This window comes from Schistocerca piceifrons, chromosome 1 (genome assembly GCF_021461385.2).
Source record: "Schistocerca piceifrons isolate TAMUIC-IGC-003096 chromosome 1, iqSchPice1.1, whole genome shotgun sequence".
Classification (NCBI taxonomy): Eukaryota; Metazoa; Arthropoda; class Insecta; order Orthoptera; family Acrididae; genus Schistocerca; species Schistocerca piceifrons.
The window spans coordinates 537580536-537599397 of NC_060138.1; the positions used below are offsets into that span (position 1 = coordinate 537580536).

At 43.0% G+C, this 18862-nt stretch overlaps 1 protein-coding gene across 3 annotated transcripts in view; it reads left to right on the top strand.

Moving 5' to 3' along the window:
• The window catches only part of LOC124799246 (trafficking kinesin-binding protein milt), a 216346-nt gene that overhangs the window by 72503 nt on the left and 124981 nt on the right, over window positions 1–18862 (top strand). Inside the window, exon 1 of one of the 3 annotated variants that reach the window (XM_047262801.1) lies at window positions 5300–6571. The exons of the other annotated variants lie outside the window; for them this stretch is intronic. Within the exon in view, the coding sequence (XP_047118757.1) occupies window positions 6463–6571 (109 nt within the window). The 5' untranslated portion in view covers window positions 5300–6462. Of the gene's footprint in view, window positions 1–5299; window positions 6572–18862 lie in introns of those variants that run through there. 3 annotated transcript variants of the gene reach the window in all.

Below are 18862 nucleotides of genomic sequence, written 5' to 3' on the forward strand. Positions count from 1 at the left end.
TTAGCTCTAAAAGCTTGCGTCAACAGTGGCTTGCGTTTCTGCTGTGAATTTGACACGTTAAAAACAGTTTTATACGGAGACGCTGCTCGTACCAGAACGGCATGCTTTGGAATTACGACCATGGAAATATGCTCACAGATAGGTAACCAAACCACTCAGTTCGCAAGCGCTTGCCGCAGTGATTCAACAAGAATACATAGGGAAACACCGTCCGAAATTTCTGTGTGCAATTTACTCGTGATAATTCGAAGTTCAAGGGGCCCAAAAAAAGTTAGAACAGTGTAGGCTTTGATTTAACGCGAGTTGGACTGATCGAGGTGGAATAGGGGAAAAATCGAAATGAGTGTGACTTAGGTTTAAGTAGTTCTAAGTTCTAGGGGACTGGTGACCTCAGAAGTTAAGTCCCATAGTGCTCAGAGCTATTTGAACCATTTTTTTTGTAGGTTTAAGTAACATAAATATTTCTTTATAAAGGGAAGCATGAAATAACAAAACTCAAAATAAGTTAATTTATAGTAGATTTATTATTTTTATTTTTTTGACACTTCGAACTGAAGGCAGGCGCATGTTAATATATTAAAATTTTTCAGTTTCATTCGTTTTTACCACGCAGAACGAACAATGTCATGAATGATCGCATTTTCTCTATAAAATCTTCTTAAAATCGAAGTCGTGTATGTGGTTTTTGTTTTTTTTGTTTTTTTTTTTTTAATGAACCCTTTGATGCCAAGACTGGCAGCGAATGACTTAAGCTTTTTTTTAAGCATATCAAATCCGACAGGTATGTTTTGACCTTTACATTGACAGCCATTTCATCGATATTCTTCTTGCCGTATCTGCTACCTCCTTCCTTATGATAGTTACCAGAAATCTTATCTGTCTACATCATGATTGTCGATGGCATGGTTGACGGAATCCCGAAAGCTTTCGCCAAATCGTGTTTAGGGTTTTTAAAAGTATTTGAGTCAAACGTCTGGAGATGATATGTCACGTCACGGGGAACAACTTTTGTTAAGAGACAAAGCGTTCATTTCTGTAGTTATGATGCCTCTGAGAGGCAGCGGAGTGAAGGCACCCTGCTGCGTGTGTATGCTGTTGTGTCGGCGCCTATAATCCAGTCGTCTGTCTGATATGAAAGACGGTAGGCCCAGCAAAATTGAAGTTAGTGATTCGTTCATAAAATAATATCTTTCTACGCTTGGAGTCACTCACTCTCAACCTTTTCTCGCTGAAAATCACTCTTTCAATTTACTTGGTTAAGTCGTATGCAGTACACATGCTTATCAGACCATGCTAGTTCGACTAAATCTCGTCGTCCCAGGACCAGCAAATACTAAAGGACGGCGAACATCCCCAAGATGCAACAGTGAACATTTCAAACCTAATAACGGGATCTATCATGCCGAGACGTTTGATGTAAAGACTGAAACACCCTATAGTTCTCATTCCTCGGATTCAGTGACCCGTTCCTTTTCTACCAAAGTCGAACACCCGTACTTCTTGTGTCGTAGGCACTGACTATTAGCAATGCGGTCTGTCACGATGATCGCTTCATTGTATGGAATGCATCAAAACCCACAGCATTTTCTCAGAGGACTTGGCAATTATTTGAATTAGCAAGCAACTGCTCTCGTAACCATTGGCGCACAACGTTATAATTTCAATAACTTTCGGGGAAATGCTTGTAGAATGAAAGGGGGAGGGGGGACGACTGTCGGGAAGAGAAGCACGTGCGAGGAAGGCATGCCCGGAAACGGGACGTTACGCCGCTTTCACACTATACGGTTTTGACCGTACGGCAAAAAGCCGTACGGCTGTAGGTGTGAAGAAATGTATGGCGCCTTTCACATTATACGGCGACGGCAAAATGCCGCTGCCGTGCCGTGCTGCAGCCGTGTCTTGCCACTACAACAGACGGTCGCCGTACGGCAAGTTCGACAACAGTGGCCTACGTGACTAAGTGCATGCTTTCACACTGGACGGTTTTGAGCCGTACGGCGTCGACTAGTTCGTTGTAGTGTCGTTTTATTCATTTGTGTTTATTCTTGTTTACTGAAAAGTGTAGAAGAATGGATGAAATTGATACTGAACTTTTGATAACCTTGGTGGAAGTAAGACCTGTTCTGTGGGACAAAACTCTAGATGCGTATAGAGATCGTATTGCTACAAAGAATGCTTGGCGGGAAGTTTGCGTAGCACTGAAGCAAGATTTTGATGAGATGGAAGACAAAGATAAAAATGCGTTTGGTAAGTATTTATTTAATATATTAATATTACATTTAATACGTTTTAAACAGTTTTTATTTAACGTTATAAATTTTATTCTAAAAGTAAATCGTTTGTTTATAAGTAAATTACTGCTACCAGTCACGTTTTTTTTGTTTTGTTTATATTTTGCACGACGCGTTTCGGGAAATAATTCCCATCCTTAAGTGCGTTTTTCTCTAAGTTTTCATCATGTGTGGTGTCTTTTTATGTGTCAGGTCTTGCATTCTGTTTTCTTTACTGTAATTTATAAGAGAAACACGCACAAGACCTCACAAATAAAAAAACACTACACATAATGAAAACTTAGAGAAAAAAACGCACTTGAAGATCGGAATTATTTCCCGAAACGCGTCGTACAAAATATAAACAAAACGATTAAAAACGTGAGTGGTAGCAGTAATTTATTTATAAAGAAAACTATTTACTATACAGTCGCAGGCTTTCACAAACAATCTACAAAAAGGAAAAGGCTTGTTAATTTATATCTTTGACATCTGCCATGACACGCTTCCAGCATTTGTCATAAAATATTTACAAAGAGTGTTCCTTATGGCGTTGGCTGTCAGTCCTCCTCTTATGTTGGCATCTTGGGCTAAGTCTTCCAAACCAGTGAAGGATGTGGTGTCTTCAATTATAAATCCATCTCTCTGACGTACAAAATTGTGTAAAACAATGCAAGCTTTAACCATTTTTACTGCAAAATCTGGATGAACATTTAAAGGTCGGTGAAACAACCGCCACTTATTGGTGAGGATGCCAAAAGCACATTCCACATACCTCCTTGCTCTGCACAAACGGTAATTAAATACACGTTTCTCAACTGTCAAGTTTGTTCCCCCAAAAGGCCGGAGCAAATGCGTGTGTAGGCCAAATGCTGCGTCTCCCACGAAGAAGTAGGGTACTTTTGGACCTTCCGTACCAGGCAGACATTGGACGTCTGGAAATTCCAGGGAATTACTTTCTATTGACTTCCATAAACTGGACCGTCTGAACACTGAAGAGTCACAGTCTTTGCCATAACTTCCTACGTCGACATAAATGAACCTGTAGTTGGAATCCGCTACAGCCATCAGAACCACAGAAAAGTATTCTTTGTAATTGAAGTACATTGATCCGCTATTAAATGGGGCAGTAAGACGGATATGTTTTCCATCCACCGCTCCTAAGCAGTGGGGGAAATTAGCAGTACGTTCAAATCCAGCCGCTATTGATTCCCATACCTCTTTGGTCGGTCTTTGTATACATTCTTCCCGCAGTGATGACCAAATTGCTGTGCATACATCATTAACCACTTTACTTGCTGTAGAAATCCCAATTCTGTACTGGAAATGTAAGTCAGTGAAGGAACAACCGCTTGCCAGATACCTGAACAAAACGAAAAAAAATCAGTGACATTTAGTTTGCAGTGGACATTTTTTGTTACAGTTTTGCTTTTTTCTATACAAAATTAAAATGTTTTCATACAGTTTTGTTTTCTTTTGATGTAGGTATAGAAGTAATACGGAGGTGGACCAATCTACGAGACTCCTTTGTGAAGTCAAACATAAAAATTCAAGCTGCGAAAAAAAGTGGCTCAGCAGCAAAGAAAATGAAAAAGTATGTATATTCTGATCAGCTGCAGTTTCTAAAAAAGCTGTATGATGCTCGAGAGACGGAGGACAGTTTTCAATCGGAACGCACCGCCAGACTGGAAGAAGATATAGAAACGCAGGGCTCCGTCGAAAATACTGAGAATGTTTCTGGGCCATTTGATACAGCACCCACACAACAAACATCCAAAAGCGAGTGCCATACAAACAGAAAACATAGAAAACCTGATGCAATCGAAATGAAAATATTACGAGCTCTGGAAGAAGACAAACCTTGCAGCAAAATGTCATTTTTACTTAGTCTGAAGCCTCATCTGGAAAAATTTGATGAACAGGATTATCTTCAGTTTCAGATGGGAGTCCTCAAAGTTATAGAAAATATATATGAAAGGAGAAATATATTGACAGCTCAACCTCCTCCATTTACCCATTACACACCTCCCATGCCCTATAATAATAGATTTCAAGCTTATTCTTATTCACCTATGGAAAATGCTGCTCCAATATCCTCTTACCATACGCATCAGATTCGTCCTCCTCCAGCTGCACCAAACCCAACTACTTTTCTCGAACAACCATTACAGACTTCTCAAGGTCGCAGTTCTTATCAACGAATTAATAAAGTGCCACCACCATACCCTTCGCCTTCCACAAGTAGCCATGAAGGCCCACCATCAACAACGCAGTTCTACAACGTTTTTGCAGAGAGCCTGTCGCCACAAAGTGACAGTACAGTCAGTCCTGCTACAAACTCTTTGGTTTCAACTGCTGATATTGATATTGACTTTTCTACTTCATAATCTGAGCGTAATAAAAATGTAAAACACAAATAAATAAGTAAATAAACAGAACTAGTTTTTATGTATTAAATTACCTTAACGTGATAGCCAGCATTTGAACAGGTTGGATGCAATTGCGGAATTGTGTGTTTTGTCGTTGTAACACATCCTTTAGTTTTCTATGTAATTCGTCAAACGAGGTAATAGACATTCGGAAATAGTTAAAGAATTTATTTCCGTCGTTCCTCAAATCTTCAAAGAGTGTATAAAATAAACCCACTTCGTCTCTTCTCTGGTTAATGGGGTGTACCCACAAAAGACGACCTTTTCTTTTGCGGCGACGATGAAGCAACCACAAAGCAACAACTCGTTTACGGTTCATCTTGATACACACATTAAGCAAACTGAATAGACACCAACAACTGGTCACGTCAAAAAGCCGTGTAATGTGAAAGCAACACAGGCACGGCTAAAACTCGTACGGCTTTTTGCCGTACGGTCAAAACCGTATAGTGTGAAAGCGGCGTTAGGGCGACAGTGGCGAGCACGTGGCGCCGGGGGGAGGGGCGCCCTCTGACCGCACTGGCTGCTCGCCAGCCAGGCGCGCCAGTCGCACGCTGGCCGCAGCGCGAGTAACACGCCCGTATCGCATTCGTCTGCAGCTCACACCACCACCACCACCACCACCTCGTTTCGAGCCAGTGCTGCTGCCGCCAAGACGCCAGTCTCTGCGCACTGACATTCGCCGACTGCGGTAATCGGCGGCGGGCGCCGCTACCACCGACCCGTGCAGGGGTTGACTGGACGGTCACGTGACTCGTCCTGTTCGATACTGACCTCGATTCGTCGATCTGTCAGGGTGTGACGACCGCGCCTTCTTCGAAGACCTCGAGAAGCAAAGTTGTGTTCCATTTCCGCAGCACAGTGCTATTCCTTGCTCCAGATAACTGCTGTTCAGTGTCTCGTTTTGCGTGTGCGAAGTTCAAAGCACCGTGTTATCATTTCACCCGCGTTAGTGATAAACCGCTTTTGCTCACGTCTGCTCAGATAAAAAAAAATTGCCAGTACTTAACTGTGTACATCGTAGCATTTTACGAGAACGGAAATGCGCAAGACGCTGCCTCCAGTTTCGTAACGATTGCTTGAACGGATGTGGAATGTAAACGTACACGACAGTAGTGGTCGTTCGTTGGCATTGGTTAATAAAAGCAGAGTAAATGTCTGCCATGTAAATAACACCAGATGTGTCACTCGAGAAACAAGTGGTGTATGTTATGTGGTTGTGCCAGTTTTTAGTTGCGTTGTGTCGTTACACAGCAGTGAATTGCATATAGTGCGTGTCCCACTGTGTTCACGTCCCATAAAATGCGCCGTCGTGGCAATAACTCCGAGCCTCAACGACTGCAATACGTGGTGATAACACGCCAACGGGAAATTTGGTACGCGGCACAACGCTTCTTTGCGGAACGTCACAGCAGTCTCGAGATAACACCAGTCCGCCTCCTGCCCGCCCACAAGTGAACTCAAGATCTGTCCCGCCTTCGCGAACTGCAGTTGGGCTGTGTTCGTATCGGTGATCGCGAAAATGTCGTGTGTTGGACGCTGCAATCTGTTGCGGACGCGCGAGAGGACAACACCGCACGCGGCGTCTTAAGTGCGGTTATCAGTGGCGGCGTGCAACTATCACGCCATCCGCGATACAGGTACGTGATATCGAACAGCAACAAGCCGGACCTGAGCGGAGAACTGTCATTTCCGCCGGTCATAAGGTGGTGAGTGATTCAGACGTGCGCGACGCCCCACTGGCCGGGAGGCGATGCGCGGATATGGAGCACAGCGATTCCGGCCAGAAACCAGGCTTCGTCTTCCACGCCTACCGCCACTGCCAGGGATGCCAGGCCATAAAATGTTACCTCGACTCGCAGCCAGCTGGGGGTATGTACTCTGCCTGCACATCCCGCTCCTCGTTATCAGACGGCGGATGATGCATCGTATCATGATCATCCGTTTTCTTTCCTATTCCAGTCTAGTTTTGCCTAAGGAAAATAACTGTATGCCTCTGTATGTGCCTTAATCTCTCGCACGTCTGCATCCATACCCTTTTAAGGCATTTCGCTAAGCGACCTTATGGTATGTAGCAGAGGGTACTTGTATAAGATTGTCGTCATCCCTCTCCCTCTCTCTTTTTATTTTATATATATATATATATATATATATATATATATATATATATATATATATATTCTTTAATGGGTTTGGAAACGCGAAGAAAGATTGTTGGTAAGCCTCCTTGTGAGTCCTAACCAATCAAATTTTGCCTCAATGCCTTTCCGCGAACTAGACGTAGTGGGAAGCAATGTATCATCTCCGTTGGCGCTTTCGCCCTTACCAAACGATCTTTTGATCAGAAGCGGTGCTCTTCTCTTTGCATCTTTTCTATTTCTTATGTGAATCTTTTCTGTTGGAGATCCCATACTAACGAGCATTATAAAAGTATAGGTCGAACAGCAGTTTTGAAAGCTATTTCATTCGTGGGTGGACTACGCCTCCTGAGGATCCACCCAGTAAATCTTGCGGTTTGTTTTAAGTTGTCGTTCCACAACAAATGGCCGCGTATGCATTTTCTCTGATACATATTTAATGGATGAGATTGCTTGCAGTCATTCTTCAACAGTCACATACATAATGAGTCTTTCCGCATATTTATGTGCGACAAGTTACATTTTTGTTATGTTGCGGGGTGAGCTGACAATCTCTCCACCGAGCATCGATCTGCTAAAGCTCTTCCCGCATTTCGCTACAATTTTGTAGCAATGGTTTTTCTGTATGCAATAGCGTATCTTATTGTCAAGATCGTTACGCGAGATACACGATGGTGACAGCACAACTATTGCACAGTCTCGATTTTTTTATTTTTAGTTCATCAGGGTCACTTCGCAATTCGTATGTGGGAGGAGGTAATATGTTGTCCAACTGTTCCTAGAAAGTACTGTCTTGAAATTTTAATACATAACGTCGCCCTGATGCATAACGCCTCTCTTGTAGCTTCTGCCACTGGAGTTTTTTAAGAATATCTGTAACGCTCTTGCGCCGCTCTTCGTTGGATCTTCTCTCTTTTATCAGTCCTGCCTGGTAAGTGTCCCAGATCGACGAACAGTACTTGAGAATCGGTCGGACAAGCACATTGTAAGTCACTTCTTTCGTGAATGAGTTACATTTCCTTAAGATTCTTCCTACGAGTCTCATTCTGGCGTCTGCTTTTCCTATTTGATCTATGTCGTCATTTCATTCAAGGTCGCTCTGGATAGCTACTCCTAGATATTTTACTTTGTATACTGCTTCCAGCGATTTGCCGTCACTAGTGTAGTTGTACAGTAATGGATTTCTTTGCGTGAGTATGCGCAATATGTTACATTTATCTGCATCATTTGCGAACAGACTTAAAAAAGCTTCCTCGCTTTCAACTAATAACCTAGATCATTTTTATACATTGTGAGCGGTAACAGTCGTATCACACTTTCTTGGGGCCCTCCGGAAATAACCTTTACGGAAATAACCTTTACATGTGTAGATTTTGTTCCGCTAAGAGCTACAAGTTGAGTTACATCTGCAAAGAACTGCTGAATCCAGTCCCAAACCCGGTCCCGTACTCAGTGTAAGTTCGTATTTATTTATTTTCATTAAACAGCAGTGCGGGACGATATCAAATGCCTTCTTGAAGTCAAGCAACACGGCGTCGACCTGAACGCCGTTGTGTACAGCACTGTGGATCTCATGGAGGATCAGAGTGAGCTGAGATTCTCTGTTTGGGGAATGGTATATCCATTTTTATAGAGGAAGTTTTTATTCTGCAAGAACCATCATAATCCTTGAGCATAAAACATGTTCCACAATTCTGCAACACATTGACGTCAGTGATATAGTCCTGTAATTATTCATAAAATGTTCAAATGTGTGTGAAATCTTATGGGACTTAACTGCTAAGGTCATCAGTCCCTAAACTTACACACTACTTAACCTAAACTATCCTAAGGACAAACACACACACCCATGCCGGAGGGAGGACTCGAACTTCCGCCGGGACCAGCCGCACAGTCCAGGACTGCAGCGCCAAGGCCGCTCGGCTAATCCCGCGCGGCCCTGTAATTATTTACAGCTGTCCTACAACCCTTCTTGAAAACAGGAATGACCTGTGCTTTGTTCCAGTCGCTGGACAACAGTCGTTGCTCCAGCGTTCTTCGATAAAGTACCGCTGGAAAGAGTATAAGTTGTGTCGCATAATTTTTGTAGAATCTGTTGTTTGCAATACGTCGTCTATGTATAAAAAGGCCTGTTATTTCTGAATGCGTGCAGTTTCTTTTGAGAGAAGCGTGTTTTCCTTCTGTAAAGCATTCCAGGGGAGAAGGAGAACTGACTGGAATTTCCTCTCTGTTTTGATTATACGAGTGTGTTATCCAGTGGCAGCAGCTTGACAGTTTTGGCTAGTTTGCTCATTTACGATAATCGCGTCACTGTAGCGACTTGCGTCCAACAATCCCAGAGCCATCACGACAGCTGGTCTTGGCCGTGTTTCGCCGTCTGACACTAGATGTCTTTGGATACGTGGTGGTTTTTCCTTTTCTTCCTATAGGGCATTCGTCGTACCAATCATGTCGCTTGAGTTTGGTTCGGTTGATTTGGAGTGTCAACACCCTGGCACGAATATAGGTATCACTGAAGTAAAATCCGAGATGGACCGTCTGCTCGACATCGTTAAGTGGAGTATCAACAGTTTTGTGGCGAATCTTATTGCCCGGCAGAAGGTTTCATTTAAATCGTATTCGTAGTTACATTACTAATACCAGTTTCATTAAAATTCTTACGAGCCCACTCATTTATCAAACTGCCTAGCTTTCGTCGATTGTTGCTCGTTCCCAAGCAGGCCTGTACCTTTATTCTTCTCAGCTTGCCTTAGGTGCATGTTTTGTACGAGGGTGAGTCAAATGAAAACCTTAAATATCTTTTTAAATATTATTTATTGTGCAGAAGTGGTACAAAGCTGTATTACTTTTCAACATAATCTCCCCCACGCTCAATGCAAGTCCTCCAGCGCTTACAAAGTGCATAAGTTCCTTTGGAAAAAAATTCTTATGGTAGTCCACGCAACCATTCATGCACCGCGTGGCGTACCTCTTCATTAGAACGGAACTTCTTTCCTCCCATTGCGTCTTTGAGTGGTCCAAACACATGGAAATCACTTGGGGCAAGGTCTGGTGAGTATGGTGGATGAGGAAGACACTCAAAATGCAGGTCTGTGATTGTTGCAACTGTTGTACGGGTAGTGTGGGGCCTCGCATTGCCATGTTGCAAAAGGACACCTGCTGTCAGCAGTCCACGTCGCTTTGATTTGATTGCAAGCCGCAGATGATTTTTTAGGAGATCTGTGTATGATACACTGGTGACAGTGGTCCCTCTAGGCATGTAATGCTCCAAAATGACGCCTTTTTCGTCCCAAAAGAGAGTTAGCATAACCTTCCCTGCTGATGGTTCTGTTCGAAACTTCTTTGGTTTTGGTGATGAGGAATGGCGCCATTCCCTGCTCGCTCTCTTCGTTTCCGGTTGGTGAAGTGAACCCAGGTTTCGTCCTCAGTAACGATTCTTGCAAGGAAGCCATCACCTTCTCGTTCAAAGCGCCGAAGCAGTTCTTCACAAGCATCAACACGTCGTTCTCTCATTTCAGGAGTCAGCTGCCGTGGCACCCATCTTGCAGACACTTTGCGAAACTGGAGCACATCATGCACAATGTGGTGTGCTAACCCGTGACTAATCTGTAAACATGCTGCAATGTCATTCAGTGTCACTCGGCGGTTTTCCTTCACTATGGCTTCAACTCATTGTGCCTGACCTGGACGAGGAGCATCTTCCACTGAGGTCACACCATTTGCGAACTTCCTACTCCATGCGTAGACTTGCTGCTGTGACAAACATGCATCACCGTACTGAACCTTCATTCGCCGATGAATTTCAATGGGTTTCACACCTTCACTACGCAAAAACAGAATAACAGAACGCTGTTCTTCCCTGGTGCAAGTCGCAAGTGGGACGGCCATCTTTATACTGATATTGCGACGGTATGTGTGCATCTGCATTATTCTGCACGCAGTTTGTAGCACGCTTACCAACTTAAAGGATAACGGTGCGAAATTTCGATTTGTTATTACAAATTTAAGGTTTTCATTTTTCTCACCCTCGTATGAATATAGCGTCCAATGTATTCTCTGCATTACAAGTGATTTTCGCGCCGCAAGTGTCCCACCAAAATCTCTGGTTGGTTTGCCTGTATCAGCACACTTATACTCTTTTACTTGGAACGCTGAAAAAGGTAAAGTAGCCGCCAGCACTTAACTGCAATACCCTTTCCAAGTAGTCCGCTGTGTGTGAGGAGTGGTTCTAACTGGATATACAGTTCAGTCGGCGAACTCTGCGAGGCGGACACCAGAACAAGGGTGACGCCCTGGTGCGCTATCCGGGAGATCGCTGGGCGTTGTCCAGGTGTCTCCCTCACAAGACCCCCCCCCCCCCCCCCCCCCCAGGCGTTCACGCTCGCTGCTTCATTACCGGCGAGTGGTCGACCGGCAGAGCCCTTGGCCGCTCATTAATCAGCTGCCTTCCTTCCTTCCTTCTTTCATTAAGAGAGCTACTGCAGGCGTTTCAGTACCAAGAGCTTTGCTCATCCGCACCGCCAGACAACGCCCTTACATCGTTATGAGGGCCGTACCGAGGGGATGGCGGGAGCAGAGGGGGGCAAAGACTGACTGAAAACTAGACAGCTTAAGAATTAACCGGGACAGGTATTCGTATGCCTGTGAGGAGGAGCCTTTTTCCTCAGCCCGCAAGAGTAAGCGCTCATTGTTATCACAGTGTCATTTCTACAGTGCCGTTTCTTCCAAGTATCTTCATAAACGAACAACTGCCACCGAAAATACGTCCATCACTAACACGCTCTATGTGGCAGCAGTAGTCTTGTTTCACACAGCTCGCCCGTCTTCAACGATTCAGTTCTTGGCGCTACTTCGTTACTGTATAGTTACACGACCTATCTCTCAATGATAGGCATTTCACAATCTAAGAAATGGGGCACAATAATCTGTATCCTTACCATAAACAAAAAGTTCATCATCTATATCCGGGAGATCCTGCCTTTCGCTTGGAGTTATGCACCCCTGGTTAAATACTAATTGGCGGTTACACAAATACTTTTTTTTTCTTTACTGATCAGACGCAGTTTACTGGAGATGGTATAAACAATTTACATAACGAGCACGTATGGTCTGAAGCAAACCCACATGCAACAGTGCAACGCAATTTCCAGCAGCGATTTAACATAAATGTATGTAGTGCTATAATCAACACACACTTTATTGGACCATTCATTTTTCCTGGACGGCTAACTGGCGAGACGTCCTTACAAATCCTTCAAGAAGAAATGCCCCGCTTGCACGAAGATGTTCCACTTGCTGCGCCATTGCAAATGTATTTTCAACATGATGGTGTGCCTCTACATTTCACCAACGCCGTTATTACACATTTAAATGAACATTTTCCCCAGAAATGTATTAGTCGTGGTGCTACACGTCTGTGGCCACCCAGGCCGCCAGATCGCCCGAATCTAGCACCAATGGATTTTTGTGTATGGGGATGGATGAAAGACATAGTTTACGAGGACAAAGTCAATGCACGTGAGAGATTACTTGCTCGCATTATGAATGCGATACACGAAATTAAAAACAACCCTGTGAAACTGAAACGAGCAACAATATCTGTTCATACACGTGCAGCTAAATGCATTGATCTCAGTGGAGACATTTTTGAACATTTATTGTGAATGTTTTGTGAAATTATATATACAGTGTACAACTTCCTTAACACTTAGCTTTTGTTTTTTCCTGTTTAACATGAATTCACGTGTGCTGTGGTATTAATAAAAGCAGATTATCCGACACATTCATACAGTTTTAGTTAACGTTATTACTAACATTCTTTCAAAATTAAATTCTCTAAAACTTCCGTTGAAAACTTTGTGCAATGTCTGAAATTTAAAAGACAAACTCGGCAGCCATGTAGTTAATAAATTAAAAATTTTACGGAATTACGCCTTTGCTTCTCTGAATGTTCTGGGAGACTGCTGCAGATACACACGTCTGGGACATGTTTTATTAGATTCACCAGATCAGTAACACAAAATAATGGAAATCGCGCTTTACTTTTACCTCGTACGATTTTGCGATGGCTTCATATCAGCGAAGTTGCTAAATTTTAGGCAATATCTTTTTTTAGCCGCAACTCCGTAACTAAACATTTTCGGGCCTATTTTTATGTGAAATATCTTCTTTAGTTCTACTTGTAGAATAATATATTAAAATATTTGCATATCTTCGTAAATCACCCTATATGTTGAATCCTCGCACAAACAAACGTATGTTGTGCCATTGATCAGCGGTTGCTTTGCTAAAGCATCTTTCGTCTTAACACCTGACTTATATGCACACTAAAGTGACAAAAGTGACGGGATACCTCCTAATATTGTGTCGGACCTCCTTTTGGCCGTCGGAATGCAGCAGCTCGACGTGGCATGAATTCAACAAGTCGTCGGAGTCCCGTGCAGAAATGTTGAGACATAGTGCCTCTGTAGCTGCCATAATCGCGAAAATGTTGCTGGTGCAGAATTTCGTGCGCGAACTGACCTCTCGATTATGTCCCACAAATATTCGATGGGATTCATGTCGGGCGATCTAGGTGGCCAAATCTTACGCTCGAATTGCCCAGAATGTTCTTCAAACCAATCGCGAACACTTGTGGCCCCTTAACATGGCACATTGGCATCCATAAAAATTCAATCGTTCTTTGGGAACATGAGGTTCATGAATGGCTGCAGATGGTCTCCGAACATAACCATTTCCAGTCAATGATCGTTTCATTTGGACAGAGGACCCAGTCCAGTCCATGTAAACAGAGCCCACACCACTCTGGAGCCACCACTAGTTCGCGTAGTGTCTTGTTGAAAGCTTTGCTCCATGGCTTTGCGGGATCTGCGCCGCACTCGAATCCTACCATCAACTCTTACCAACAGAAATCGGGACTCATCTGATCAGGCCACTGTTTTCCAGTCGTTTAGGGTCTAACCGATGTGGTCACGAACCCAGGAGAGGCGCTGCTGGCGGTGTCGTGCTGCTAGCAAAGGCTCGCGTCGGTCGTCTGCTCCCATAGTCCATTAACGCCAAATTTCTCCGCACTGTCCTAATATATGCTTTCATTGTTCTTTCCATATTGATTTCTGCGGTTATTTTACGCAGTGTTCCATGTCTCTCAGCCCTGACAACTCTACGCAGAAGCCAGTGCTCTCGGTCGGTAAGTGAAGGCCGTCGGCTACTGCGTTGTCCGTGATGGGAGCTGTTCTCGGCACACTCTTGACGCTGTTGATCTCGAAATATTAAATTCCCCAACGATTTCTGCTTCTAGCTACAACTACCATTCCGTGTTCAAATTCTGTTAATTCCCGTCGTGCGGCCATAATCACATCGGAAACAATTTCACATGAATCACCTGACAGCTCTGCCAATGGTTGCCGTTCTGTATCTTGTGTACGCAATACTACCGCCATATCGCTATCCCATCACCTCAGTACATATACATATGCGCCTCCATTGATTTCTGTCCTGTTATGGCTTTTCTCTCTCCACTGCATCCCACATTACCCGTCTCGTCTTCAGATCTTTATTACTTAGTCTGCCCATCTCATCAAAGGCCTGGCACCTCTATCTTCAGAAGTTGACGTGGAGTTCGTGTCGGGTGCATTCACTTCACATGACCTAAGCACTTCAGTCTCACAGCACTCTTTCTTTCCTCCGTGGTCAAGGTCCCCTGCAGGTCTGTCCTTACGTATTTGTCCCTGACTCTGTCTCTTTGGTTTTTTGAAGAGCTGACCTAAGAAGCTCCTCTCTTACTTATGACTCAGGTCTCCAGAATTAGCTAATGGCATTGTTAATGCTTAAGCCATGTAGTCTTGCATCAAACCTCGTTGGATAATCTATTTCACTGTACTTAATTTTCATTATACTTACTTAAGAAAATTTAATATAAAAATTGCAGTTTTGTGTGTGTGGTGGGGGGGGGGCACTGTTGATGCGTCGGTATTGACACGGTTTTGGCCATGTCTTAGAACTTGACGAGACTAAATGTTACTCGGCTGGCACATGAAATTAATAAGTCCTGTCCTCATTCTCGGCCGCTTATGAGGTTTAATGGTTAGCGTCGCTGGCTATTAACTCTGAGTTTCCGTGTTCGAATCCCGTGACCACCTCAGATTTTTCTGATGTAGTACGGTCTGAAACGGGGTTCACTCAACCTCATGATGCCTAAGGAGAAGCCGCTTGAGTAAATAAGCAACGAAACTGACAAACAAGGTGCCCAAGTAGCTTCAAGTAAAAAGGTTTGCACTACGCAGGTAGCCAGAAAACCTTTTTGTTTCATTATTCTCGTTCTCCCTAGAGCTGCCGTAGGTCACAGAACCACTTTTATGGTGGTGCGTTTCGTTTGAAAGAGTGAATACAAGATCTGAAAAATGTTGTTCGCAGTTATGGGTCTGAGTCAGACCGAGAGACGTCGTCTAATGGTACAGACAGGGCACACTTCCGCGAAGGCCAAGTATCCGCATTCGTGTACTAGTTTAGCACACTGGTCAAATAATCACTTAAATTGAATGACAGGTATTAATTATTCTCTAAAAATGAAAGGCGGCTTCATTTCCTTTGAAAAATACTACGGAAAGCTGAATATGGTCATTATGAAATCGATAGCCTGAAGACTGTTTGTTATCATTGATTGGAATCAAAGAAAGAGTAAGTCTGCTATCTCCTATAATGTATGTGGTTCTTAAAGAAATCATATGGGAGGATGTTAACGAAATGAAGAATAATAATGCGGCCGTCCTATTTAGCTAGTGAACCATCGTCATGGCGGGGGGTGTGGGGGTGTGTGATGTCTACAGTTCGTCGTTTTCCATGCACGCAAAGCACTGCTAGATGTTATCCAAAGACCACCAGTTCGTACGATAATAATAGAGTAAGGAATGTACAACCTTTCCTTTAGGTCATACAGAAATGAAATTTGACCCATTGAGTTACATTACGCATGAATGCTACTGCCCGTTCATGAGTTGTAGTTTAAAACATGAAATATCGTAATTAATTTGATTGTGATTTTAAAATATTAAACTGAAGAAGTGCATCCAGTGAAAGGGTGGAAAATAGACCAGGTGCCAACTTGTAAGAAATGTTCCGCTATTCCGAACGGATTTCGCAGAACTGAAAACGTGCCATGCAAATCTGCTTCAATCCACAGCGATGGCACGCTTTGAACCGTCGAGAAACGGCGTACATGCTGCTGTCCGGATTGGACGGTTATGACTTCCGTTCCCAAGCAACATTAATGTTCAGTAATTTTCGCGACGACTTGCAACATTTTTCATGTGGACTATTTTTTTCGCGTGCATTCTAGCACTCGCTTTTGCATATTATTTTCTTCACCGAGGCAGTTCATGTTTACTGTGTATCTTCATGCTTTCGGTTATTTGCCTCGTGATTCGTCGCGCATTCATCAGAGTCGTCGTTTTCTGTCATTGTCTTGTCTATCATATTAAATCTGAAGATATGAGCTGTATGATTCATCCTGTTTATCGGGCTATCAAGCTCAGTAATTATGATTGTCCATATTTGGCCGTGGATATTTCCACAACGTAAGGTACTTGCAGATGCATAAAAAAATTCAGATGTAAAACACTGGCTTTTTTTAATGTAAGTGCTATATCGTTTTGTATTCCTCTCTTCAATCTCTGTCTCCACGTACTGACTTCCCCGTTTGTTGTTAATTTAAGAACAACATTTTTAGGTGTGTCGATCATATGGTCCTCTTGAGAATATTCAGTTCTCCACACACTTATTTTTCAGATCATTTCACAGCAGCATTTATATTTATGAGCTCACTCTGTACACGCAGATGATATTTGCTATTAAACCATGCCACTTTTGGTTTTACACCAACAAATGGTTTTAAAATTCGCACTAAAGACAAAAATTTTGTTCTATCAGCTAAAAGTATACACACGCGATTTTCTTGTTCAGTCAGTCTAGATATGAGGCACAAACAACGGGAGTTTGGTTTTGAACTGAAACGCAGCAGACAAAGCAGCGCATAAGAGTGGCATACTTTCTGTTGTGTCTTCTAGAAGCCTGATGACTGCTATTGTGTCATTTTTAGACTTGATCATTTAGCCCACACGGTTGCTGCATAGAACTGTAACAAAAGAAAGACATAACAACAAATGAATAACAGAAAATTGTGGACTGAGGAAATTTATCCACTCCAGAACAACTACTCTGCAAGATAATATGCGTTGAGAAATTCCACTGCACCAAATTAAAATGTGGTTCTCACAATCTTTAATCGATGCATTCTTGATGCCTCACTGCCTTGCTGTACATTCTAATCAGTGGAGGGATGAAGGAATCTGATCAGAAGGTTGAACGCCACCAGTTCCTGAAATTGATTTGGGCAAGACGTGACAGCAGATTCCACTCGATCTTTGAGTTAAATGTGATGGCAGGCAGTCTTACGTAGTGAATCGTGACAAATGGTCTACTGCTATTCCTATTTGTCATATTACTAAATGAATTATATCAAAAGTAAATTAACTTTTCCGCAGTTTCTATGAACCCAGCAAAGTAGAGAATTTGCAGCAAAGTTCAGTGCATAACTGACATTACAACATAAGATGAATGCAAAACAATGTTCAGGTGTTTTATTGTGCTCATCTTTTGACCTACGATCCTCAAAGTAACTGAGTATCCCTAAGAATATAAATGAAGATGACATCATAATAGGCATTTTGGTAATATCTCCCAATTCACGACAACATTAGCACAATCTCTCTCTCTCTCTCTCTCTCTCTCTCTCTCTCTCTCTCGTCACTGCTACCATTTTCCGTATTTTTGTCGTATGTTTCTGGCACGTCACAGTATTCATTGATCTGGGTGGCACCAGATTCGCATTCGGGATAACGATATACAGATTTAGTTTTTCCCTAATCGCTTGCGGCAAATTCCCAAATGTTTACGTCAGTTTACATCTGGAAACTGAGCTTCTGCGACGTCTGTAATGATTTCGTCGTTGACATGACGTTAAACATTCATCTTCTTTCCTTCATAATATCCAACCACGCCGAAATGACATTCTTTCAAATTGTTACAACACCTTCTTTTCTGAAGATTGGCAGACCATATCCGTTGATCGAAAGCTATACTTTTTTTAGCTTGTAGATAGTCTGAACATATGTTGCATCACCACTTCGTAATAGAGATGCCTTTGATTACTGACAGGCTTGCGGTAACTTAGCAGAGCAAAGTATTTCACATGGCTGCATGCATTAACTGTGCTATTCATAGCGTAATTTAGTTTTCTCCACTGCGATGTCCGTTTCATTTGTAGCACAGAAAGTCTTGCTACTGTTCGTTAGAAAGTGCACATTACTACATCGGTAGAAGCTTTTGTGCAGTTGGTTGCTCAATAGCTTCAGCGTTTGTTGGCCCCCTGGCACCTTTGGCAGCGAGGGAAACAATGCAGATGGCGGTGGTGCCCCACATAGCGGCAGCTGTGGGCGGCTCCAAACTCCCCGACGTGGCGAAACTCCTCCGTGGGAATAGCGAGCGCTATGGGCTTTCTCTGTCTGGACCCGCTCAGAAACTGCGAGTAAGGCAGCATTCACAATGTGTGTAATGAACTGCTATTATTAACTACTGACGAGTAAATATCTGAATCAAGTATTGTGCCTAGACTTTGATTTGTACAACCAGAGTCTGGGAAGAATATTGCTGCTTGACGTCGAATGTAAACAGAATCGATATTGTTTTAGAAAATATATTTGCAGAATATGTTGCCCGTATCTCACACGATTGTGTCAGCGGGTGTAATGTCAGCAGTCTAGGGAAGTGCGATTTGAACAGAATATGCCTTCGTACAGAGCAATGGCGTTTTTTTCCCGTAGATATTTCAGTGTAGGATGGTCTGTGAAGTTGCAAATATCTAAAACGTAGTAGCATAGTGAAGAATTCTATACAGAACACGCTTACGTTTCCCTGAATGCTTGTACGAAAAATCCATCCTCTATTTAAGACCAGAAAATCAGTCGATGAC